At 39.6% G+C, this 27,676-nt stretch overlaps 1 protein-coding gene across 6 annotated transcripts in view; it reads right to left on the bottom strand.

Annotated features, from left to right (window-relative positions):
• The window catches only part of klhl13 (kelch-like family member 13), a 212,759-nt gene that overhangs the window by 168,964 nt on the left and 16,119 nt on the right, over positions 1–27,676 (bottom strand). For 3 of the 6 annotated variants that reach the window (XM_059977417.1, XM_059977416.1, XM_059977418.1), the window contains exons 2-3: positions 23,164–23,332; positions 15,671–15,745 (exon numbers count right to left, since the gene is read on the bottom strand). In XM_059977417.1, coding sequence (XP_059833400.1) covers positions 15,671–15,745; positions 23,164–23,219 — 131 coding nt within the window. In that variant the 5' untranslated portion in view covers positions 23,220–23,332. Of the gene's footprint in view, positions 1–6,019; positions 6,100–15,670; positions 15,746–23,163; positions 23,333–27,676 lie in introns of those variants that run through there. The other 3 variants (XM_059977420.1, XM_059977421.1, XM_059977422.1) reach the window with 2 other exon arrangements.

Raw genomic sequence — 27,676 nt, 5'->3', positions numbered from 1 at the left:
TTTGAAGTTCCCTGTTCAAACCTCTAGCATTTCTCCCTTTAAAAATGCTTTATCACCTCAACAACCAAAGTTTTGGTCTTTTACACTGAAATCTATTTCCATTATGTAAAAATCAGTGTGCTTGTGTGGCTAGGCACAGCTAAAACACCACTGATGCCTCAAAAAGATGGCATCCATCATGAAGGACACCTGCCATCCAGGACATACTTCTTCTCATTTCTACCATTAGAAAAGAGGTACAGGAGCCTGTAGGTAAACACTCAATGTTTCAGAAACACCATCTTCCCCTCCACCATCAACCACTGAGCCTCCTTTTTGCATGAGTTTTTTTTTACTTTTCCTTTGTAATTTATAGTAAGACCATAAGACAAAGGAGCAGAAGTCAGCCATTCAGCCCACCGAGTCTGCTCAGCCATTTCATCGTGAGCTGATCCAATCTCCCCTTTAGTCCCATTGCCCCACCTTCTCACTATAACCTTTGAAGCCCTGACTACTCAGATACCTATCAATCTCTGCCTTAAGTACACCCAACATACTGGCCTCCACTGCCGCCCGTGGCAACAAATTCAACACCCTCTGTCTAAAATTTTTTTTTCACATCTCTGTTCTGAATGGGCACCCTGCAATCCTCAAGTCATGTCCTCTTGTACGAGACTCCCCCACCATGGGAAACAACTTTGCCACATCCACTCTGTCCATGCCTTTCAACATTCAAAATGTTTCTATGAGGTCCCCCCTCATTCTTCTAAACTCCAAGGAGTACAGTCCAAGTGCAGTCAAACGTTCCTCATATGTTAACCTCTCATTCCCAGAATCATTCCAGTGAATCTTCTCTGAACCCTCTCCAATGTTAGCACATCCTTTCTTAAATAAGGAGCCCAAAACTGCACACAGTATTCCAAGTGAGGTCTTAGCAGTGCCTTATAGAGCCTCAACATCACATCCCTGCTCCTATACTCTGTTCCTCTAGAAATGAATGCCAACATTACATTCGCCTTCTTCACTTTCATGAATTGCTGCTGCTAAACAACAAATTTCACAACATGTCAGTGATAATAAACCTGTTGTTAATTTATATGTAAAATAAACAACTAATGTCAGACATTCTGATATATCCATCTGTGGCCTCCTCGACTGTCAAGATATGGCCATGCTTAGGTTGGAAGAACAACACCTTATATTCCATTTGGGTAGCCTCCAACCTGATGGCATGAACATTGTTTTCTCAAACTTCTAGTAATGCCTCCTCCCCTCCACCCCCACCCTTTCACCATTTCCCATCCCCTTGTCCCTCTATCATGTTGCCCACCCATCGCATCCCTTTGGTGATCCTCTCCCCCCTCTACTTTTTCTTTCTTTCATAGCCTTTTATCTCTTCCACCAATCAACATCCTAGCTCTTTGCTTCATCCCTCCCCCTCTGAGTTTCACCTATTGCCTGACATTCTCTCTGCACTCCCCCCACCTTTCAAATCTACTCAACTTTGTTTCTCCAATCCTACCAAAGGGTTTCAGCCCAAAACATCAGCTATACTTTTTTTTCCATAGAAGCTGCTTAGCCTGCTGATTTCCTGCAGAATTTTGTGTGTGTTACTTGGATTTCCAGCATCTGTAAATTTTGTCTTGTTAATATCAGACACTCATTGCTTCTCCTACCATGTATCCTGCAAGGTCTCTATTCCATTAATCCTCTCCATGCCAACAGCTTTGATAAATCTATTTTCTGTGCCAGTGTTTCCAACAACTCATGTTCCCTTACCAAAGGATTCTTTTTCAATTGAGTTGGTTCTTGACTACATCCATCCTATTTCTGCACTTTTGCTGGATCATCCAGTGCCGTTTCCACATTTATGCATCTTACCGTCACCGCTCTTTCAGCATTCTTATGCACCTGCTCCCTTTGACGTCAGGGGGCATTTTTATAATCCCTTCATCACCCTCTCCCCTTCCCACACCACCATCTCATGTAGCAGTAGAATATGCAACATCAGCATTTTTATTGTTGGTATTTTTTAAATCACACTCCTTTCCAGCTCCCAAAGTAAAAATAAAGCTCCTGTGTGCAACAGCTATTTATTTCTACTATCAATTTATTAGATGTGCTATTCATAATGCAATTTCCCTCACCTGCCAAGCCCACCCAAACAGACTGAATTATTGCTTTTCTGAACTTTGCTTTACTTTTCATCGGCATGAATTTGAGCTTACATTTATTTCCCAAATTAATCCAAATCCACTTTCTTCCTCAGCTGTCCCAATGAACCTCAAAGAAAAGTTCATACATGCCATAACAACCTTCAAGATTCAAAAGGAATTCAACAAATCTAAATCATCTCCTGCAGTAACCCAGAGAGGAACACTCCACCAGGAAGAGAAGGCAGAGAAAAATAAACATTACATCCATAAAAACACATGGCATCAAACTTCACACATCAAATTTAATGCATGCAATTTCTGTGTAATCAAAAAAATCAGCAAATGATGTATATATATTTATATATTTAAAATGTAGTTAATTACATGAATGTAAATTCCCCAAACACAAGCAAACAATCAAGAAATAAGAAACAGGAAGCCTGGACCAGCCACTGTAGCATACTCATATGAATAACCCCATTTCCTGGCTCTTTCACTGTGTTTTAGTACAGGAGAAATAGGTGCTGACTCTTGCAATTTAATGTCTTTTTCCAACAACAGTGTGTTTCTTTCTTTATTCATTCACAATGAGCAATTAAGGACCATCAACGTGGACTGGTCTACAGTCACATAAAGGCAGAAGACTAAAGACAAGTGAATTTATAACAAACTGAGAGCCTCATGGTCATCATTACATTATCTGACATTTCTTGAAAGGCCAACTTTAATCCAATCTGAGAAAAATCCATTTATTCTCATTGCTTGGCTTCAGTCCAGGATAAAGTAGCTTATTCAAATGGTAATGTATTAACCAACATAAAAATCATTCCCTTCGTCCTGGTGCACTATGACAACAACTTGTACAATCTATCAAATGCACTGCAGATATCCACCTTCCAAGACCCGTGTCACCTACCACTGAAAAGGACAGGCGCAGCAGGTGCAAGATGCCTTCTGAATCACACAATTCTTCCCCAGCTTTCAAATACCCAACTTAGGTGTAGCCTATACATACAAGCAAACATTTGGGAGATGAGCAGGATAGATTTGCCCACTGCTGCAGGCATCTCTGCTTCCAGCCTCATTCCCAACTTGCAAGTTGTTTGAGTTAAGTGGAGTTCACAGGATCAGAACCCTGGGGATAACCTAAATCATTATGATTTGCAAATTGTATTTCCAGTTACTCATGGCCATTTAGTCTATATCAAGGAACCTCCCATAGCTCACAGCAGGGTCAAGAGGCTGGATGAACTGCTGTTTGCTGAGTTTGCCATTAGAAAATTGGGAGGTGACATTACAACAATGACTGTTACAGAAAGGAATTTATTGGCTTTAAACTGCTTTGGAAGAAAACTTACTGGACATTACAAAAGAGTATGCTCAAATATTCTTTGTAACATCTACAGGAAAGGCTATTTATGTATTATTGAAGATTCCAAAACATCTTTTTATTTGCAAATGCTAAGATCTGATCTGATTTCCAAAATAAGCAGCAAGAAACAGACAAATGTTTATTTCCCTCTGGGTAGCAAGATACAGTGGCATGCAAAAGTTTGGGCACCCCGGTCAAAATTTCTGTTACTGTGAATAGCTAAGTGAGTCAAAGATGAACTGATTTCCAGAAGGCACAAAGTTAAAGATGACACATTTCTTTAATATCTTAAGCAAGAAAACTTTTTAAATTTCCATCTTTTACAGTTTCAAAATAACAGAAAAGGAAAAGGGCCCAAAGCAAATGTTTGGGCACCCTGCATGGCAGTACTTAGTAACACCCACTTTGGCAAGTATCACAGCTTGTAAATGCTTTCTGTAGCCAATTAAGAGTCTTTCATTTCTTGCTTGGGGGATTTTCGCCCATTCTTCCTTGCAAAAGGCTTTGAGTTCTGTGAGATTGTTTAGGTCAGGGGACTGTGAGGGCCACAGCAAAACCTTCAGTTTGTGCCTCTTGAGGTAACCATTGTGGATTTTGAGGTGTGTTTAGGATCATTATCCTGTTGTAGAAGCCATCCTCTTCTCATCTTCCGCTTTTTTTTTTACAGACAGTGTGATGTTTGCTTCCAGAATTTACTGGCATTTAATTGAATTCATTCTTCCCTCTACTAGTAAATGTTCCCCCTGCCACTGGCTGCAACACAAGCCCAAAGCATGATCGATCCATCCCTGTACTTAACAGTTGGCGAGGAGTTCTTTTCATGAAATTCTGCACCCTTTTTTCTCCAAACATACCTTTGCTCATTGCAGCCAAGAAGTTCTATTTTAACTTCATCAGTCCACAGGACTTGTTTCCAAAATGCATCAGGCTTGTTTAGATGTTCCTTTGAACCTTTTGATTAGAACTTTTTGGCTGCAATGAGCAAAGGTATGTTTGAAGAAAAAAGGGTGCAGAATTTCATGACAAGAACACCTCTCCAACTGCTAAGCTCGGGGGTGGATCCATCATGCTTTGGGCTTGTGTTGCAGCCAGTGACATGGGGAACATTTCACTGGTAGAGGGAAGAATTAATTCAATTAAATACCAGTAAATTCTGGAAGCAAACATCACACAGTCAGTGAAAAAGCTGAAGATGAAAAGAGAATGGATTCTACAACAGGATAATGATCCTAAACACATCTCAAAATCCACAATGGACTGCCTCAAGAGGCGCAAGCTGAAGGTTTTGCCATGGCTCTCACAGTCGCTGACCAAAACATCATCGAGCATCTGTGGATAGACCTCAAAAGAGCAGTGCATGCAAGGCAGCCCAAGAATCTCACAGAACTAGAAGCCTTTTCCAAGGAAGATAGGCAAAAATCCCCCAAACAAGAATTGAAAGACTCTTAACTGGCTACAAAAAGCATCAACAAGCTGTGATACTTGCCAAAGGGGGTGTTACTAAGTACTGCCTGCAAGGTGCCCAAACATTTGCTTTGGGCCCTTTTCCTTTTCTGCTATTTTGAAACTGTAAAAGATGGAAATAAAAAAGTTTTCTTGCTTAAAATATTAAAAAAAGTGTATCATCTTTAACTTTATGCCTTCTGGAAATCAGTTCATCTTTTACTTGCTTAGCTATTCACAGTAACAGAAATTTTGACCATGTGTGCCCAAACATTTGCATGCCACTGTATAAGAAGCTGCGTGCTACAAAAACTGGTACTACAGAGTCAGATTTGTACAATTTATATCAATAACTTGATTAAAAGTACCACCTAAATTTACAAATGACATAAAATATATGAGGATGCTACAAAGAAATCTAGGTCAAATGAGTGGGGAAAGTTCTTGCAATTGAAGTATAATGTGGAAAAAAATGTGAAAAGTATTGCGGGGAAAATTAAGAACAAGGCATATTATCTAAAAGGTGAGAGAAAATAGAGATTTGGATTACAGAGGGATGGGTTCAACAAGTAAATAGGAAAGACAGCAGAACATCATGGCTATTGTTTGGTGTATTCAATATCAAAGTAAGAGGTTTTGTTTATCATTAGGTATCTACTGAGACTACACATAGAACAGGCTGCCCCTGGGCTACAACTGCCTGACTTATGGACACCTGTTCAAACGAACAAGCTCCCATAATATTGCCAAGTTAGTTCAAAAGTCTGATATATGTACAGAATTTGTTTCTACAGATGGCAGAGCTAGTTTCCTTTCTCTCCACTTCTAGTAATTGTTTTTTCACATCATTCTTAGGTGATTTTGATGGCATTCACTCCAATACTATAGCTGAATGGTTACCGTATTAAATTTTTTTCAACTTATGGACAAAACCAGTTTACAGGCCTTTGCAAAAACAGATCTCATTCGTATACCTACTGCTTGTACTCTGTAACATGTCGACGTCCTTATTTAAGGAAGGACGTTAATGCAAATCAAGTGGTTCAGAAAAGGTTTACTTGACCAATACCTGGAACAGGAAATCTGTCTTATGAGGAAATGTTGACGACCAATAGGGTTTCAACAGGGTGGATGTGAAGTAGATGTTTCCTGTTGCGGGAGAAGCTAGAATTAGGCTTCACTGTTTAAAATACCAGATACTGCCCATTTACAACAAAGACATGACTAACTTATTTTTCTTCCAGACGGCTGAAAGCCTTTAATATTTTACTTCTTAATAAAACTCACTCTTACCAGAGATTATTTTTATATGTCTATGTTGTACATAGCAGTTGATTCTTGGTCTGTCAATAGAGACAGACCAAGAATAAAACTTCCGAAGCTGAACATGTAGCACTTGCTCATAAAAAATAACTCAGAATTGCTTCCTCATCGATTCCTCAAGTCTGAATGCATGTATTTAGTTTAAGCCAAATCAATAAGATCATAGCTGTTTTGCTTGTAAGCACAGCAGTGCATCCCATTTACCCATAGTAAATTTTCATCCCCTTGAAAAATAAAAAGTCTTAAAAATATTCAGACTCTGCTTCCATTGCACCCCAGAGCTCGAAGCTATCTCACCATTTAAATATACCTTCACACAGACCATCACATTTGGAATACATGTTAAAAGGATTGATCTTTTTGCTTACTTTCTAGATTAACAAAACGAAGTTTACATTAGCAGAGTGCAATTTGCGAGCAGAGTTTAAAGCTGCTTACAATTGCAACAAAGAGGAAGGAAAGGACTTTTGAAATGCAATCAACAGGCTCCTGAAGGGAAAAGAAAAAAGGAAACATACTAGTTTAGTTAGGTGGTGAAAACAATGTTCAGGAACTTTTCTTTAATGGCTTGAGGCAAAAAATTCAAGAATTTTCTATAATTGCATTAAGCAGGAATCAAAACAGCTGGAGTTCTTCACATTGCTTGGTCATAATATTATGGGGAGACAATTCAGAGACCTCAGAAGAGATTAAAGAGAATCTTGCCAGAGTTGTGCAATATTTTCAAGTATATTTGGCAAGGGTGGGGTTGTTTGCTGTGAGAATGAGACAGTTAAAAGAGTGAATAGAGGAAATAAAATTAGGACTACCATAGATACCGTTAACAGGAAAGACTTTAGCAGAGAAATGTTGAGGGAAGAGGAGCATAAATTTAACATAGAAACATAGAAAACCTACAGCACAATACAAGCCCTTCGGCCCACAAAGTTGTGCCAAACCTGTCCCTAAATTAGAATTACCTATGCTTTACTCATAGCCTTCTATTTTTCTAAGCTCCATGCAGCCATCCAGAAGTCTCTTGAAAGACCATATCGTTTCTGCCTCCACCACTGCCGCCAGCAGCTCATTCCACGCACTCACTACTCTGCGTAAAGAACTTACCCCTGACATCTCCTCTGTACCTACTTCCAAGCACCTTATAACTATGCCTTCTTGTGCTAGCCACTTCAGCCCTTGGGAAAATCCTCTGAATATCCACATGATCAATGCCTTTCAATATCTTGTACACCTCTATTGAGTCACCTCTCATCATCCGTCACTCCAAGGAAAAATGGCTGAGTTCACTCAACCTGTTCTCATAAGGCGGGGGTCGGCAACCCGCGGCTCCGGAGCCACATGTGGCTCTTTTACGTCTGTGCTGCGGCTCCCTGCTGCTTTGGGAAATAATTGGTTGTGGCGACCCTTTTCCTGGCACATCCGAACCGACTCACAATTAGATAGCCTACGGGGGTTTGCGAGCACAGAGCTTTGGAGCCTCTGCGCCATGGGGGGCAGGTTGAGGGAGGCTTAAAAGTGAGGCTGAAGATTTCGAATAAAGTTTTTTCCTTCGACTGCAGTTACCGACTCCGTGTCGTAATTTTAGCGCTGCGTGTAGCACACCGTTACATGGTCAGTATTTAATTAAAATGTATTTTATGTTAGTTTGTTAGTTTTTGAAATGTAAATCTAAATTTGAAGATTATGGTGATCTTGTACAATCTAAATAAGACGTTGTGGCGACCCATTTCCTGACACATCCGAACCGGCTCACTATTAGCCAGCGTTCAGGCTAAGGGAGATAGCCTACGGGGGTTTGTGAGTACGTGTCTTTTGCAGCATCCGCGCCCATGGGGGGGCGGGTTGAGGGAGGCTTAAAAGCAAGGCTGTTTAGTTCGAATAAAGCTATCTTTGACTGCAGTTTACTGACTGCGTGTAGCACACCGCTACAACGTGTTTTTATCGCTGGCTGTCCAGAGGGGAGGTGCTGAAACGCTTTGTCGCGTGTCTGGAAGAAGTGAAAACTTTCCTGGGCAGCAAAGGGCTCAACTTTCCTGAGCTGGAACAGCCAGAGTGGCTGGAAAAGCTACACTTCATGGTAGACATGACAGCGCACCTGAACACACTGAACACAGCTCTTCAACGGGGTAAGGACGTACAGCCCTGCACATGTTGGAGGATGTTTTGGCATTCGAGCGCAAGTTGACGTTGCTTGCCAGAGATTTACAGAAAGGCACATTGTCTCACTTCCCCAATTTGAAAGAGTTCAAACAAGGTCACGACATGATAAATTCGGAGTATTTACATTCTGCAATCATCGCAATGCAAACATCGTTTGGGAAACGCTTCTGTGAGTTCAGAGAGGAAAAAAACACATTATCCTTCCCGGTCACTCCCCTAAGCATCGATCCATCCCTACTGAATACGACTGCATTGTCGGGTGTGAGTCAACCTGAACAAGTATGATAAATATTTTAATTGCCTATTATTTTACGTATATTCATATGTTTTCATTGTTCAGTGAAATAGTCCTTTTATTTTTCAGGTTGACAGCTGGCTGACGTTATTTTTGGTTTGCTGCTGGCGGCAAATTTAAGTTTGGCGTTTTTCATAAATACAAGAAGGACTCAAATAGACGTTGAGTATTTTACTTAAAAGTAACCTTCAACCCAACGTCTTTTTTTCGGAGTTCAAAATGTTTTTGTTGCATGCAGAAATGTAATTTTGTTTTCTCTGCAGGAGTTCATCAATTTCATATATGCAACACATTATAGTTTGTTTATACATAGCATAAAGGCAAAACAAAACGTTGTATGCAGTGTTATTTCAGTTTAAATGTCAAATGGGTTTTGCGGCTCCCAGTGTTTTCTTTTCTGTGGGAAACGGGTCCAAGTGGCTCTTTCAGTGGTAAAGGTTGCTGACCCCTGTCATAAGGCATGCTCCCCAATTCAGGCAACATCCTTGTAAATCTCCTCTGCACCCTTTCTGTGGTTTCCATGTCCTTCAAATAGCGAGGCGACCAGAATTGAGCACAGTTCTCCAAGTGGGGTCTGACCATGCTCCTATATAGCTGCAACATTACCTCTTGGCTCTTAAACTCAATCCCATGATTGATGAAGGCCAATGCACCGTATGCCTTCTTAACCACAGAGTCAACCTGCTTAGCAGCTTTGAGTGTCCTATGGACTTGGACCCCAAGATCCTCTGATCCTCAACACTGGAAAGAGTCTTACCATTAATACTATATTCTGCCATCATACTTGACCTACCAAAATGGACCACCTTACACTTATCTGGGTTGAACTTTATCTGCCACTTCTCAGCCCAGTTTTATATCCTTTCGATGTCCTCTTGTAACTTCTGACAGTCCTCCACAAAACCCCCAACCTTTGTGCCATCAGCAAATTTACTAATCCATCCCTCCACTTCCTCATCCAGGTCATTTATAAAAATCACGAAGAGTAGGGGGTCCCAGAACAGATCCCTTAAGGCACACCACTGGTCACTGACCTCCATGCAGAATATGACTTGTCTACAACCACTTTTTGCCTTCTATGGGCAAGCCAGTTCTGGATCCACCAAGCAAGGCCCCCATGCCTCCTTACTTTCTCAATAAGTCTTGCACGGTGTACCTTATCAAATGCTTCACTAAAATCTATATACACTACATCTACGGCTCTACCTTCATCAATGTCTTTAGTCACATCCTCAAAAAATTCAATCAGGCGTGTAGGGCATGACCTGCCTTTGACAAAGCCATGCTGACTATTCCTAATCATATTATGCTTCTCCAAATGTTCATAAATCCTGCCTCTCAGGATCTTCTCCATCTATTTACCAACCACTGAAGAAAGACTCACTGGCCTATAATTTCCCAGGCTGTCCCTACTTCCTTTTTTGAATAAGGGAACAAGATCTGCAACCCTCCAATCCTCCAGAACCTCTCCGTCCTCATTAATGATGCAAAAATCAATGTCAAAGGCTCAGCAATCTCCTCCCTCACTTCCCACAGTACCCTGGGGCACCTCCCATCTGGTCCCGGTGACTTATCCAACTTGAAACTTTCCAAAAGCTCCAGAACATCCTTTCTTAATATCTACATTCTCAAGCTTTCCAGTCCACTGCAAGTCATCTCTATAATCGCCAAGACCCTTTTCCGTAGTGAATACTGAAGCAGAGTATTCATTAAGTACCTCCAATTTCATACACACTTTTCCATTGTTACACTTGATAGGTCCTATTCTTTCACATCTTATCCTCTTGCTTTTCACATACTTGAAGAAAGCCTTGGGGTTTTCCTTAAACCTGTCCACCAAGGCCTTCTCGTGGCCCGTTCTGACTTTCCTAATTTCATTTTTAAGCTCCTTTCTGCTAGCCTTATAATCTTCTAGATTCATATCATTACCTAGATTTTTTAACCTTTTGTAAGCTAGTTAGCTCATGGCACAATTAGGTCAGTTGAGTTCAATTTGTTTCACCAACAATATTACAGAGAATCAGTACATGCTAATTTGAATCCTCATCATATTCAAGAATGAGAAGGGAAAATACTCTAGGAGTGAGGTTTACAATATGCTAGCTTGACAGAAATTAAAACATAAAGGCTTCTGAACATTTAAAAAGTACTTGGATATACTGTAGCCTACAAGTCTAATACAGCAAGAGCTGGTTCTGAATAGTTCTTCTTGCTGTGAACATGGAACACAAATTAGATCTGATTGTCTTTGGTGATTTACATTTCTATGAATCAATGACGCTTTCACATGTTAAAGATGTCGAACAATTGAATGTTAATTTATATTTGAGCTTCTGATCAAAGATCTGATTTGTCACTCACTGTTATTGAGCAGGGGTTTTCAGTTTGCCACTCTATAATCCCACCAATCAAAAAACTGATGCTGATGCTGAAAGGTAGCCATCAGAAAATGCAGAGCAGATTTTTTTTAAAACTGAGCTTGACTGATTTTTGTTAGGCAGCACATCAAGACTGGAGGAACTGGACTTGAGGCACTGACTGGTATACTCCTATAAAGTTTTAAAACGCTCAGCCAGAAAAATTCTACTATTGTCAGCTAAGACCACCCTGCAATATTACAGGTTCCTTTGAATCACATATCACGGCTTTTAATTATGTCAGGAAATTCATGAGGCTGCAAAAAAGAAAGGAAAATGCTGCAAGAACTCAGCAAATCAGGCAACGAACATCTACAGAAAGACAACCAGTCAACATCTCAGTCAGTTCTGCGACCATTTCTCAGAATGTCCCTAACTCCCTGCTACTGCCAACAAACTTGCATCTCTCTTTTCCAGTGCTAATGAAGGTTTGCAGACTGGCAACATTACCTGTTTCCACAGATAAAGTCTGACTTGCTAAGTTTTTAGCACTCTGTTTGTTTCAGATTTCCGGCATCTACAGTTTTCTTTTCACAGAATTGCATGCCCATCTTCAATTGTGATGGCCAATGATGAGTTAAATCATACAAAACTCTATAAGTGCAAACCAGAGACACTGCAGAAACCCTGTGTACGCTGTTGAATTCTGACAATATTAGAACATGAGATGAGAGAGTAGTCTGCAAGTAAAATATACCAACCCAATATCGAATTAAAGCCCAACTCTTTGCACAAGTCCTTATAGTCTCTTAGTAGCTCTGTATTTGCTTCAGCGTCAGTTGTTTAAACAATTCTCTATTACATAAAATTAAATATTTTTCAATTGTGAATTGATGAAGGGTCACGGCCCAAAATATCCCCTGCATTGATGCTGCCTGACTTGCTCAGTTCTTCCAGCATTTTGTGTGTGTTTGTGTTTATGTTCACAGATGCAAGTTATTGCTGTCAAAAACAAGAGTCCTAGTCCAGCATGTTACTCCATTGTTCAAGTTCAACTGTTATTCAACCACACATGAATACCCAAACAAAACCCTGTCAAGGTCTAGGGTCAAGGTGTAAAACACAGTACCAACAGACACACACAGCACAAGGCACATATAGCACATATAAGATAGCAAGCACATACACGATATCTGTCCAAAGAAGAAATCATATGGACAATCTAATCAACAAGATTAGCCTTGACCTGAACTGAAGATTTACCTCCCTCTGCATGAAGAAATTTCTCCCAATATCAGTTCTTTTTCTGAAATTGTAACTTCTTGATCTAGAAGTTCCAGTCAGGAAATGCCCCATTATCTGTATTAAACCTATCAAGCCCACTAATAATTTTTTTCTTTTTTTATTTAAATATCTTTTCATTATTCATGTAGTCATCTAGCCATTCTAGCTCTCCATATCCTGCCTAGACAGGTACCAATCCAAAGCATACAGTTAGGGTTAGTGAGTTGTGAGCACCAGAAGTGTAGCAACACTTGCAGGCTACACCCTCTGACTGTTGTTGTTGACAAAAAAAAGACATTTCACTGCATGTTTCAATGAAGCTAATTATTTAGTTTTATTTTTCAAATAAAGCCGATTTTTACTCCAAAATGCTCTTAAATATTGCAATCGAACTTGCATCTACCACTTCCACTGGCAACTCATTTCACACTGACACCATCCTCAAGTTCTCCTTAAACATTTCACCTTACACTATTAACCTATGATTTCCAGTTTAGTTTCACCCAACCTCAGTGGGGAAAAAACATTCTTCCATTTACTCTATCTCATAGTGTAATCAAATCACCCCCCTCTATCTCTAATGTTCCAGGAAAAAATGTTCCTGGGTAATGCATAAAAGCAAAGATTACAGGATTAACCATTTAGGGTTGAGATGGGGAGAAATTTCTTTACTCAGAGGTTAGTGAATTGAGGAATTTATTACAAAGAGAGATGTGGAGATTAAGTATATTCAAGAAAGAGACAAAAGGAATTTTAGATATTTGGAGAATAAAAGTTTTTGAGGAAAGCAGCAGAAGGCAGATCAGCTGTAATCATATTTAATGGCGAAGCAACATGAACAGCAGATTGGCTAATGAACAGACAAAATACTAGAGGAATTCAAAAGGTCTGGCAAATCTAGACCAGTGGTTCCCAAAGTGGACAATACTGTCCCCTGGAGGCAGTGGGAGTTTAGCAAAGGGGCAGCAGAGGGATTACAGGCATAATTTAAGTTAATTACTAATTATAAGCATTTAATCCCCAGTGCCTCAAAATGGGTTGCAATAATCACGTAATCACCTCATCTCTTGCTAATCCATCATTCTCTGAAAAATTGCTTGAGCATTGTTATTGTTGTTGTTGTTGAAAAGCAATGTGACACTTCTGTATTTGGCACATCATGAGAAATCTGGACTGAAGTAGTGGTGTTATTTCCGGGACCAGCCTTCCCATTATTACCATTCACTACTGTGCTACAGTATTAGCCAGTACAATTTCCTTACACTAATCATCCAGTGATGCATTTTCTGTGAATTAGGGTATGGCATTCAATGGGGTAACGCTCAGAATCCATCCTTTTGAAAGCTCTTAAATATATTTCTCTAACCCACGGAATATTGATGTCTCACTTTATGTACCTTCAGCCAAAGTCAGGCTTTGCGTGAGCTATTACATCATAGCTTTCCCCTTTATTGATCGTAGTGCTTGGGGTTGGACTTAAACAATAGGTGATTAACCATGATCGTTAATCCATGACAATGGCAGAAGCATACCTAATGTAAAATAAGTGTAGACAGCATACTGTGAAGTATCTGAAATATGGATTTATACCAGCACCAAGCAACCAAAAGCAGCCAATGTGTCTGGTGTGTGAAAGTTTTTTCAAATGAGGCAATGAAACTATCCAGGCTCCTTGAAAATTTGAAGAGAAACCACTCTGATAAAGCAAACAAGAGCTTGGTTTATTTTCAGTCACTTCATAAAATCATTCAGAAACTGAAAACACCTCAAAACATGTTTACCAGCACTTCACAACAAAACAGTGACGGTCTGCATGCTTCATACATCATTGCCCTTTGCTAAATCTGTACAGTCCTGTAGAATTGGAGAAAAACTAATTCTGCTAGCAGTAAGGGAGCTTCTGAGTACACTTTTGCATAAGTCACCAGACCAAATAATTAAAGTGATTCTGGTCGGTGACAATCCTGTTCAAAGATGAATAAATGAAATGCCTGAGAACGTGGAAGACACACTGTGCATTATACCTAGGTCAACAGAATTTGCTGTGCAGTTAGGCAAATTAACTTTGTCAGACAACAAATCTGTGCTTCTTGGTTATGTTTGCTTCACAAAACATGGAAGCATGGTTCAAGATTTATTTTCAAGAAGACTGGAAACAGTATGAAGGGGAAATCAAAATTTCAGGTGGTTGAGGAATTTTTCAAACAGAATGACATCCCACTCACCAACATTCTTGCTTGTGCAACAAATGGAGTACCATCAATGACAGATGCTACCGTGAGTTTATTACTTTTTAGTAAAAAGCTGTATCTAACATGTTTTATCATTCACTGTGTAATTCACCGTCAAGAACTTTTTGCAAAAAAACTTAAGTGATTGGATGCAGAAATCATTAAACACTGTTATCACAGTCCCAAGTCTCAAAATCAAGTCTCAAGCTCTCAATTCTCAACTATTTCAAAAGCTTTTTATTGAGAATGATGAACAGTTTGAACACTTGCTGTTGCACACAGATGTCAGATGGCTCTCAAAAGGAAAATGGCCAAGATACTTTTATGTGCTTTTTGAAACTGTGATATAATTCATTGAAGACTTGAATACTTCACTCAGTAATCAACTCAAGTATATTGGACATCACGTTGCTTATTTGTCAGAATTATTTCCAAAGTTTAATTAAATCAATCTTTAATTGCAAAGAAATTATATGAATCTTATCAAACTCAAAGCAGTTGTCTCCACATTTCTATCCAAGTTAACCTTCCAATTCAATGGAGATAGAAGGTAATCAGTTTTCCTTTATTAACGATTTACCATTATAAAGACCATAAAAATTATTTTATTCAGCACTTCGTCTCCATTTTGGTATGTAAAACTAGTTGCCATTTCTAACTGTATTTGAAAATTATATTCTGAGGACACACATTGTACCATAAAAATATAACATCAGTTTTTCATTTGTAAGCAAGATATTCACATTTCATGACTGCATTTAATACATTATTTCCAATATCCAAGTACCAATTCTCTTCAAGAGTTTATTTGTTGATGCCAATGATTTTACTGGTGAGCTAATTGCACATTACTTATGGATTCTAATCAAGGAAAAATGCAACCTACTGACTTGATTTTTATCTTTTGTTGGATCTTCAAATGTTTACCACAAGCCTGACAAAATCATCTAGCCAAGATCTGATCTAATTACCAATAACACTGAGCCAAGTAAGGATATGTGGACATTAAAAACCACTTTCAAACCACATCCAAATGTTTACTGAGTGATAAGCAACCACATGTACATACACACCTCTCATGGAGTCCTGTTGCCATTAGATCCCCTCTGAGTGGAGAGTTATCCATTTTCTCAGCTCCAGCACCTCCTCTGTCACAATAAAAAAAATTAGGTTAGAGCTGGAGCTTCAGTGTAGTGAAAGTACACCAATATACATTTGACATGGAATTGTTACTTGGTCAGTAAATGTTGATCCATGCCATTTACATGGCAATAATACTATGACTATTTTGTTGAAATTTTAGTCTGAACCAAGCTCCAGCGTGAAAATGCAGGAAGTGCACAAGCTTCTAAGCAGCTACTAGGACAGCCACAGGAAACATTGCAGTTAATAATTAAACTCGATAAGGGTTAAAAACAAGTAAATTATATTTAAAGTGACAACCACAAATTTTAACAATGGCACACTGGAACATTCTTTAACATCTTCACAGTATATACAGTTTCAAAATCTGATCCATCAAGCTATTTTCTTACATGCATGCTGCCAGTTTGAAATCTAGATTGCTTTTTCCATTCTCAGGTTGTCAACTCTAATTACTTTCATTTCAGATTTTACCCTACTTAATTTCTAATTTGTTTTTGACAATCATATTTACTATTTCCCTCCCTCCCTCTCACCCTCCTAACCATGCACAATTATTACTAGCTTTTAGTTTTCAAATCTGAAATGAGCTTTCTATGAAATTAAAATCTTTGGATGAAAGAGTTAAGTAGAACAAGGTGTCTTCCCTTTTCATTTAATACTTTAGCAGGCAGCTGAATATTCTCACAGCCGGACACCATAGCAAATATCCTTTTAACATGCTAACATTAAGTAATCACAAATCAATCCTCAAAGATTGATTTGGAGTACTCCATTTCAGAACACTTGGTAATTAAGAAACCATGGAAGCGCTTTCCATCTATTTTGGTCTTCAACACTAAAGACCAATCTTGACTCACAATCCATAAAGGGTTAGGTCTTCCCTAACCCAATTGGAACTCAATTATTCCATTTCAAATTTTATTTCCCATTACCATTCTTACCTCAAAGTACTACTCCATACAATCAACCTTTATATCAAAAGCTTCCCAATCAATAATTTCACGTGTAACTGATTTGGTTATGTCTCCTTATCCTACTTTTAAAGTCACTTTTTAAATTTATGTTTTCAAATTGTAACCATCAAATATACCTCTATAAAGTTTGAAAAAACAATAGGGAAAATGCTCAGCTTTATTATTTGATTATGTCCCCTATCTGTAAGTCAATTTCAGTTTCAAATGAATATGGTTCATTGGTTATTAAGTATGATTATCACTATTTTATTAACCCAGCCAATCACAAAAATAGTGCTTCTCCTTCTCAAAGTTCTCATCAACTTAAAACGATTGAATCACCTGTGAAATTTCTCTTTTCCCAGGAGCATTTTTTAAAAAACCTTCAACCTCTACTCATATAAGATTTTCTCAATTCTTTAAGATACAAGTAAATCTTAGGCAATCTTTATAAATCTTTTCTAATCTATGATGTGATCAGAATCATCACAGTACAGCAACTGAGACCTGAGGCTCTCCTTTACACAGTGATGTACAAAGTTTAAACATAATCTTTGTATTCATATTATTGACTTTATATTTTATTCCTCTTTAAATACAATCAATACACCAGATCCTGACATCTGAAATAGAGTCCTGATCACTGAACTGTTCTCTTGGTCAGAATCAGACTCAGGTTTATCATCGTTGTCTTACATGATGTGAAATTTGTTGTTTTGCAGCAGAAGTCTAGTGCAAAGTCATACAAATAATATAAATTACCACATAAATAGTGCAAAAATGGAATAATAAGGTAGTGTTCACAGGGATGAGGACAAAGGCAAGGAAGAGAAAATAGATTGGGGGGAAGAAGGTGGGAGGGAGAAGGGGAAAGACAGACACAATTAACGTGCACAACCATTCAGCAAAGCAGTCAAACACTTTAGATTAGGGGTTCTCAACCTTAGTTAATGGTATGGGTCCATGGCATAAAAAAGGTTAGGAACCCCTGCTTTAGATAACCATTGCACAATGATTCATCTGCCATTGTCAGTTACAGACTTACCTTTGCCATCTGACAGAGCTGGAAGTAACTATATATGGTCCTGCTGTCTAAAAACTCCAAGACGCAGATTAATAACCCAGAGACTATCAATTCACGCTCCCTCAAGAGTTCCAAAATTTAACTGCAGTTTTTTTACCCCTGAGAAAACTGCTAATGGCAAAGTAACCTTGAAACTATGAGATTGTCATTAAAAATCTAACCAGCTCATGAACCAGATTTAAGGAAGGATATTTGTCTTCCATGCCAGTCTAACCACCACAGTATTCCACTTCCTACTATGTGTGGCCATCACTTAACTGCCTACTTTGTTTCACAAAAGCTGCAGTCCACCTTTGCCACCTCATTAAAAATAGAATAAAAAGAATCACTTCCTTCAGAAACTATAAGCAAACTCTACATCACTGTCATCAGCTGAAAGATGATTTTAAGTTACCTTTATATGTTCATTCTGTTCAATACTATTAAAAGAGAACCAGAAAATAACTGATACAGCAAACACAAAAAATAGGAAAACAATAACATCATCAGCAAAATTATTAAACTACATAAAATAATATTCTCACTTCTCAAATTACAAAACAGAATATTTTCTGAAGCAACGATTTGCTCTGGGACTGGTGATCCACCTGGATCAAACCTGTGCTGTACCTGGTAGGAAAATTATTGATAACCTCATGCTGCTCAGGAATACCATTGCCTACATGCAGGTGAATGCCTGCCTGGTCAGCTTGGACCAAGAGAATGCCTTTGACAGGATACACATATGTACATGACGGGTGTGCTCTCCAAAATGGGTTTTGGAGAGGGTATCAGGAATTGCATCCACTGCTCTACGCAGATATCTGTAGTGCAGTCCATATCACACCTGGAAACGACAGCTCTGAGGAAGATGTTCCCTCTCAATAACTGGGAAGAACAGGGTCATCAGGTGTCCTCCACTGCTTTAGCTTGGAAATCACCTGAGCCATCTTCAGGTACACTTGATGTATCCAAGATGGAATGGATCAGACGGGTAATGATGCACAAGTCTCTGGATAACAGGAGGGGAAATGTACCCAATGTCAGCCTCAAGATGATGACCACTCAAGATCATGAGTGGTTGTATTGGGCTGTGTGTGAAACCCATGTATGTAGGTACCAAGTACAATTACGTGCCAAGGTTCTTTGTCTTCAGTGTTGTAAAGGATGGGTTTGGTCCCATTGCTGTGCAGTATCCCAGTCAAATGGGCGTTGTCACACAATCTGCTCCAGAAGAGAAATGTTCTTCCGAAGCAACACCGTCAGGTCCATCAGGCAGTCGTCAGCCCAGAACATCCTACAGACACAGCAAGTGAACTCAAGGGACACAGTGGGCTGATTCCCTGAGCAGACTGTCTGAATCATCTGGCAGAGTGCCTTATTGTGAGACCTCACCAACAGGCACCAAGACCATGCATGGATGGCAGTCAGAGGGACACCCCCAGTCAGATCCTTCCTGGACCATCACTCTCACCATGCACTGCCCTTGGGATGACTAGAGTGGGGACAAGATGGTTGCTCACCTCTTTATGGGCCATAAGTTTACGAAAGGAGTGTGGAGAAAGATGCAAGAGCTTGGGTCATGTTTAATCACAAACAGCTGTGTGACAGACTATGATCTATTTCCAGGGACATCAAGTGCTGCTGCAGATCATCAACTCGGTCTGCCTGGAACTTGTTGGTCTGCCAGCACATCCAGATGTCCATAGAGTAATGCTCCTAGCACATTCCAGGCTGCAGGAGTACATGATGAGGGATACATTGAGGCTTGGTGCCGCCATGGCAAGGGCCCAGTGTCGGACCACCACAGTATAGGGTTCTTCTACTACTTCACAAAAAAGGGCTGGGTTGGGTGAGGAGGTCCCTCAATTATTGTAGTAGTGAACTACCCCAGCTGGCCACGAGTGGCAACAGTCCTATTGCTTTTAAGGAATGTAATAGATGTGTAATGCATTGACCATGAATGTAAGAATAAAGGCATTGCGTGGTTTATTTTTGTAAATATTTTTAGTACAAATAATATTTATTTTGATTTAATTACAAAGCTATCTTTTTTGCGGCTTTCAAACGCTGTTTGGCTGACATGTCTCCATCCTGAGACGTTTTGAACTTGCTTAGATGTGTTGCACTGACAATAGAAAACACCAAAGGGCTCCCTTTTGAATTGCTGGATCTTGGCACTCTAAATCCTTAGTTGCTTCCACCATTGGTTACCTTGCATTGCTTGTCCATATTAAACAAAGGCAGGAACAAAACAGTGCATTAAAAGTAAAATTCATATTGTGCCTACAGAACAAACCTGTGTAATGCAAATTTTTCAACAAATTAAACTGGTAGTGCAGCCCAGTTAAAGTTCCTTATAAATTTGCTCACTTGGTTTAGAGTCTTCTTTCCCACTACTGCAAAATGCTGCTTGAGGTGCTGTCATTCAGAGTGGTCAAGCAAAAAAAAATCCAAAAGAGTTCTCGTTATAGTGACCAATATTCATCTACCAAACCAGATCAGGAACACATAAACAAATCAATATGACATCCAAACTGCATGCAAAACACCATCTTAAAACAACGGCCACATCATTTGGCAGTTAACCTACATAAACACATGTTTTTTTTTCCACCAAAGCATATCCATCATTTATCTTTTACTAGTGAAGATTAAAAACAAGACAATCTCAACCAATTTTTTGCATTTCCTACTGATTACATAAACTTCAGTCTATTGTCCCAGCACAGACTATAACAAATGCAAAAAAAAATAATCCAACTCAGTTATTTGGTCCCAGTCTTAAGTTCTGATGTCTTCTGCAGGCTGCATTTTGTTCATTGATATACAATTCCGTAGTTCAAAAAATGTAACAGAATACAGTAAATAAGTTGTGAAAAACATTCAAATCAAGAATTATGGCACTAGGAAGTCATTGTGCTAACCTGCAATATCAAATGAAGATAATCAGTCGTATAGGTTCAGATCAGTCAAGTTCCAAGATAAATATTGTCGTATTACAGATGTACTTCAATCTACCCTATTTTGACAAACTAAATCTGCAGTTCAATTATGAATGAATGTATCTCTTTTATATTCAATTAAACTTTATTCAGTTTAATACCTCATGCAATCTAAAATTATAATAAAATAAAAATTCTTATATCCAAAAATCAAAGTTACACAGGAAAAACAAAACTGACTTAAAACCTGACTACCAAGTTTGTCAAATATACGTCTCCTTATGATTTTATCAATGATCTAACTTTCATTTGCAAATAAGGACATGGGGATTTGATGGAAAATCCGAGACTACCCACTACTTTACAGTCCTTAATTTATCTTCCATTTATTCTCAATTAACACCATAGGCAAATTTAGTGACCTTGATAATAAAGGATACCAGATAAAAGCAGGACACTGGACACTTCTTAAAATAAAGGAAAACTGAGAAGTGGAAATTTCTGATATAATTATCTTGCTCATCTCTTCTAGGTCAGCTGAATACACAGTAGCTTTAGACACACCTCTCATGAACATCTTTTGGAATCAACATTTCACAGAATCAGAGTCAGGAAATAAAGACAACTATTTCATTTCACACAATGAACAGCAAAAGAAATTTCCTGCTGACATGCAATGGGCCTTGGAATGCCACGAATTTCCCAGCTCAAAGTTAGGATTCAGAGCAAGGTAGTCAAAATTCCAAAAGAAGGGCACTACTATGTTCTACGCATGTATCTGGTATACATTGATAAACAGAAGGTTAACTGTGGAGAATCAAAGCATGATTCTGAGTAACTAAGAAGAAAAACAATAACTTATTGTGGACTTCATGAAGGGGACGATGGGAGAAAACACACCAATCCTCATTGAGTCAGTAGTGGAAAGGGTGAGCAGCTTCAAGTTCTTGGATGTCAACATCTCAGAGGATCTATCCTGGCCCAAAACACTGATGCAATCACAAAGGCTCTAGGAGTTTGAGGATATTTGGTATATCACCAAAGAACTGGCAAATCTCTACATATAAACTGTGGAAGGCATTCTGACTGGTTCTGACTGTCTAGTATAGAGGCTCCAAAACACAGAATAAAAAACAGATGCAGAGGGTCAGCCAGCACTGTCACAAGCCCCCTCCCACATCCTCCCCCTCCACCATCAAGGATATCTACAAAAGACAGTACCTCAGGAAGTTGGCAGCTCAAGAAGACAGTATCCATCATTAAGGAGCCTTACCAATAGGGACTTGCCTTCTTCTCATTATTCTCATCAGGGACTAAATGCAGTGAACTGCTTGTTCCCGTCTGCCATCAGATTTATCGACGGTCCGTGACACCATAAGTATTACGTTGCTATTACTATGAGCTCAGGAGGAGACAATGGCACCTAACGGCGACTCCTTTGCTTGCATCTTTGGAAACAACCCTATTTCCATCTTTAATATCTCTATTTTCCCCTTTCAGGGTTGTTTTGAAGACGCTGAGTTGGAGTTACATGCTGACTTCAGTTCTTTGCAGGAATGGAACCCACTCTCAGGGTTTCAAGACTGGCCATTATTCAATATGCCAAGGATGCGGCCTAAGAGATTAGCTCGCCTTCAGAGTTCCAGGATCTCGTGGCTCTGGAGATGGATGGACATGTGCCAGCAGGAAATCGGTGTGTCGTGGGAGATGGTAGATCTCTGGCTGTGTGCTCAGAGACACGAGATATCTGGGCACAGAGCTTGGAAAAAGTGACACAATGGACTTAAAACATTGTAAATCAGCGAGTAGTTTGTTATGTGAAACTGAGACACCTCTTTCTCCCTTATTGGGGGGCGGGGGGGAAGAGAGAGAGAGGGAGAGCCTGTGGTATATTGAATACCGGGTAAACAAGTAGTAGTCTTTGTCTTTGCTGTTGCTTTGCTGCATGTTTGAGTGCTCAATGGTGGGTGCCGCTGCTTATTTTTGCTGGTGGGGGAGGGAGAATCGTTGCTTTGCTGCTGCTTATGCGTCGGAGGGGGTAGTTGGGGGGGACTTTGGGGTTCTAACATTTAACTGTCATTTGTTCTTTGGAGCACTCCTCTGTTTTTGTGGATAGTTGCAAAGAAAAGCATTTCAGGAACTATATTGTATACATTTCTCTGACATTAAATGTACCTTTGAAATCTTTTTTTTACACCATTTCATTACTGTAACTTATAATAACTTCTTGTATCTTGCACTGTACTCTAGCCACAAAACAACAAATTTCAGTAACAATAAACCTGATTCTAATAATATACCTTGGCTCCAAATACATTTAACTCAGCTTGGCAATCATCAACTTGAACTTGGTGAACATAATTTAAGAGATTGATAAAGTAAAATGGTCTCCTCTGGAAGATCTCACAAAATAAATTGTGCTACAGCTGCTCTAAGAATCCAACCTCACCCATACATACCTTGACGGCAGTTGAGGTGGTCCGATATTGGCCAGCCTTATTCCTGCGAACTGCATCAGGACGCCTGCTTGATGCCCACAACTTGCTGGCCTGATGTTAGAGGCCGGTGCCTGAAATTCGTGGCTGCCTCTTCTCTGTGGGAACGGGTGAGCTCCTGGCTGTGCTCCGCCTGTTGATCGCCCAAAAGTCAAAATCAACCCCATTAACTCTTTCCTTTCACACCTTGCCTTAGCTTTAATGCTAACAGCATCTGATTAAACAATTCTCTATCTTTATCTCTCTCCAAGTTTCAATTGACTTAAAGAAAATATGCTAACTCTGCTTATCTTGAGCAGTAAACTGCAAATAGTTCCACTCGCACTGAATAAACAGTTCTATTTCAGAGTTGATTCTTTATGCAAGAGTAGATGTTATTTTAAATGAAAAAGTATATAAATGAATCAGTACCAAAACATTACCTGGTCTTCATTAAGCCAAGAGTGGCAGAGTCATAAGCAATTTGAAAAAACTTTTTGTTACTGACATGACATGATATTAGAAACTCACTTTGTGAATGAAATAATTCTAATTTAGAACAATATAGCACTTGGCTTATTTCATACATGGAGGAGTTTCTTTTTTGGAACTATGGATCCAATTTAAAATGAGAGAAAAAGGGACTAAATTTCATGAAAGTATGAAAAGATTTAAAGGTATACTATTATTCCAATCTTTTATTTTGTCCGCAGTGGATATATGTGCAAACTATTATTTTATAACTAGATTAATTAACTGTAAATTCTTTTTCATTTCCACATTACTACCATTGGGCAGGAGTTAGAGGAATTGGAAGGTGCACACACAATGATGCAGGAACAGCTTCTTCACCCTACACTATCAGATTTCTGAACAGTGTATCAAACCTACGAACACTACTTCCTTTTTTTGGTGCACTATTTATTTTAATTTATAGTGATTTTATAACTTAGTACAGTACTCCTAATGCACAACAACAAATTTCACCACACAAGTCAGTGATAATAAATCTGACCCTGATATGTATTGGTTTTCAATTAAATCAATGTGATTCTTATACTTATCCAGTAGCTCAATCCTAACTTTCCATTCATCCAAGGTCCAGAACTGATGTTATCCTGATCCTTATTAGATTAAGTTAATATCTTGATTTTTTTTGCTGAAAGAGTCATAGTCATAGAGCACTGCATCTATAGATATATAGAGATATAGGCCCTTGCATCCAGTCCTTGCCAAACTGCCATTCTTCTGTCTCGTATTAACCTGCAGCTGGACTATAGCCTTCCATACCCCTCCCAGCTGTGTACTGTACTTACCCAAACATCTCTTAAAAATTGCAATCAAACCTACATCCACCACTTTCACTTGCAACTCATTCCACACTTGTATTCCTCACTGAATAAAGTTGTTGTCCCTCAGATTCCCCTTAAATAGTTCACCCTTAACGTATATTCTCTACTTCCAGTTTCACACGACCTCAGTAGAACAAAACTGCTTGCATTTACCTGATACATACCCCTCATATTTCCATTTTTAGGGTGCTCTGATAGCCTAGCGATTAGCACAACACTATTACAGCTCAAGTTGTCAAGAGTTCACTCCAATGTCTTCTGTAACAAAGTTTGCACATTCTTCCTATAACCACCTGGGTTTCATCCCACAGTCATACCTGTTAGTAGGTTAATTAGTCATTGTAAATTGTCCTATGATTAAGCTAGGATTAAATGGTTGGGGAGCTGGGTGTGAAGCTCGATGGGCTAGTAAGTCCTGTTCTGCACTGCACCTCTAAATAAAATACATAAAATCTCTACCCTTTGGGAATGTCAGAGCAAAACTTCATTCTTTGCAAACATCAATGTGATTTATTAGCAATTGCAGAAGACAAGATAGTATGCCATCTTTTCCGCACTCAATCACACTGGAAAGTGCTCTGAAAGTACAAGATAACTTAAGCACTTATGAGAGGTAATGCTACAACTAAGCAGGTCCCTGGTCAGACACCACTTGGGGGAGTACTGTGCTCAGTTCAGGTCACCTCACTACAGGAAGGATGTGAGGGTGCAGAGGAGATTTACAAGGATGTTGCCTGGATTGGGGAGCATGCCTTATGAGAATAGGTTGAGTGAACTCAGCGTTTTTTCCTTGGAGCGACGGAGGATTAGAGGTGACCTGATGGAGGTGTATAAGATGATGGAGGTTTTTTCCCCAGGGCTGGAATGGCTAGCACGAGAGGGCACAGTTTTAAGGTGCTTGGAAATAGGTAGAGGAGATGTCAGGGGTAAGTTTTTTTTAAACACAGAGTGGTGAGCACGTGGAATGGGCTGCCAGCGATGGTGGTGGAGGCAGATACGATAGGGCCTTTTAAGACACTCCTGGAGAGGTACATGAAGCTCAGAAAAATAGAGGGCTATGGGTAACCCTAGGTAATTTCTAAGGTAAGGACATGTTTGGCACAGCTTTGTGGGCCGAAGGGCCTGTATTGCACTGCAGGTTTTCTATGTTCTAATAGTTTGCCAATGGTTCTGCTAGGCTTCACAACCAAAAATTTTAAACATAACAGACACTTATTAAACAATGGTGAATTGAGACCTAGGTCACTAGCAATAAAAGGTTAGAAAATCTTCTTTTGTGTTTCAACTCCTTTCGCATATATTTGTCAATGGGCAACACATATCAAAAACAAAGTTAAGAAACTGCAGTCGTGATATTCCAATGCATGGGCAAAGCCACTACAGGGAATCACATCTTCAGATCAATTCCTATTTAAATTAGTTTGAAAAGATTAACTGAACCTTAGCTTGTTCCTTGCTAAAACTGGTAAACACTAAGTATAAAGCAGAAAGCAATCTTTGATCATGATAGAAATATGAATGAACTAAGTTATATTTAATATCCATTAATGAGCAGATGCATTCCACCTCTTGTTGGAATATACAGTATATCACTGTTCAAGCTTAATAATAATCCTTCCTTGTTAATGCTCCCCAACTCTCTCTGCGCTACAATGCCAATTACATTGGTGCTCCTTCATGCATACATGCTGAGCTCGTCAATTTCATGAACTTTGTCTTCCAACTTCCACCCTGCCCTCAAGTTCACTTGGCCCATTTCAGACACATCTCTCCCCACTCTAGATCTCTTGGTCTCCATCTCTGGAGACAAACCATCTACCGATATCTTTTAAAAAACCTATCGATTCCCACTATCTTGACTCTACCTCTTCCCACCCGGCTCCTATAAAAATGCTATTCCCTTTTCTCAGTTCCTTCGTCTCTACCGCATCTGTTCCCATGACATGGCTTTCCTTTCTAGGACATTAAAGATGTCTTCCTTCTTCAACAATGGGGTCTTCCTTCCTCCACCACTGATGCTGCCCCCACCTCCTCCATTTCCCAGACATCCACACTCATTCCATCCTCTTGCCATCTTAACAGGGATGCAGTTCCTCTCGTCCTCAACTACCACCCCATGAGTTTCTACATCCAACACATCATTCTCCACAACTTCCACCAAACTCATTTTCACCTTTCCCTCCCCTACTCCATGCTTTCTACAAAGGTCATTCCCTCCCTGGTTACCTTGCTCATTTGTTCGTCCCCACTACTCTCCCTCCCGGCACAAATCCCTACAAGCAACAGAAATACTACACTGCCCATTCACCCTCTCACGTTCCTCCATTCAGAGCCCCAAACAGTCCTTCCAGGTGAGGCAACATTTCACCTGCATCTGTTGATGTTGTCCAGTGCTCCCAATGCAGCATCCTCTACACTGGAGAGACCCAACGTAAATCAGAAGACCACTTTGGCAAGTATCTCCATTCCATACAGAAAAATTGGAATTTCCCAGTGGTCAGCCATCTTAATTCCAATCCCCATTTGTGTTCCAACCTCTCAGTTCATGTCCTCCTCTTGTCCTACAATACAGCCACTCTCAGGTTGGAGGAGCAACACTTCATATTCCACTTGGGTAGCCTCCAACCTGATCGCATGCATATCGATTTCTCCATCCAGTTAAAAAAAATTCCCTTTCCCTCCCCTCTTCTCCTATTCCCCACTCCAGCCCCTTACCTCATCTCACCTTCCGCTGGGTACCATCCTCCTTTTCTTTCGCACTTGGGTTCACTTCTAGCTATCCTCCATCCCCTCCGCCCACCTCTTTTTTCAGGTATCTTTCCCCTTCTTTCTCAGTCCTGAAGGAGGATCTGACATAAAACGTCAACTTTACTTTTTTCCATCGACCTGACCTGCCGAGTTCCTCCAGTGTTGCGAGTGTGTTGCTTTAGATTTCCAGCATCTGCAGAATTTCAAATGTATAACAAAGACTGCTCACCAGTAACACAATTTCAGAGTTGCTGAAGACACTGACCGTCCACCAAGGCAGTCTCGGTATTGATAGCTTACCTTTCTAATGGTTCAATGCACCTCTTATTGTTTCATATACAAGATTATTAAAAATATTATAATAAAACCACCTTCAGGGCATATGTTTAAACTGTATA

Source organism: Hypanus sabinus, chromosome 8, assembly GCF_030144855.1.
Source record: "Hypanus sabinus isolate sHypSab1 chromosome 8, sHypSab1.hap1, whole genome shotgun sequence".
Lineage (NCBI taxonomy): Eukaryota > Metazoa > Chordata > Chondrichthyes > Myliobatiformes > Dasyatidae > Hypanus > Hypanus sabinus.
Note: the sequence above shows the minus strand (reverse complement) of the source record. Positions and strands in the feature narration are given on the sequence as shown.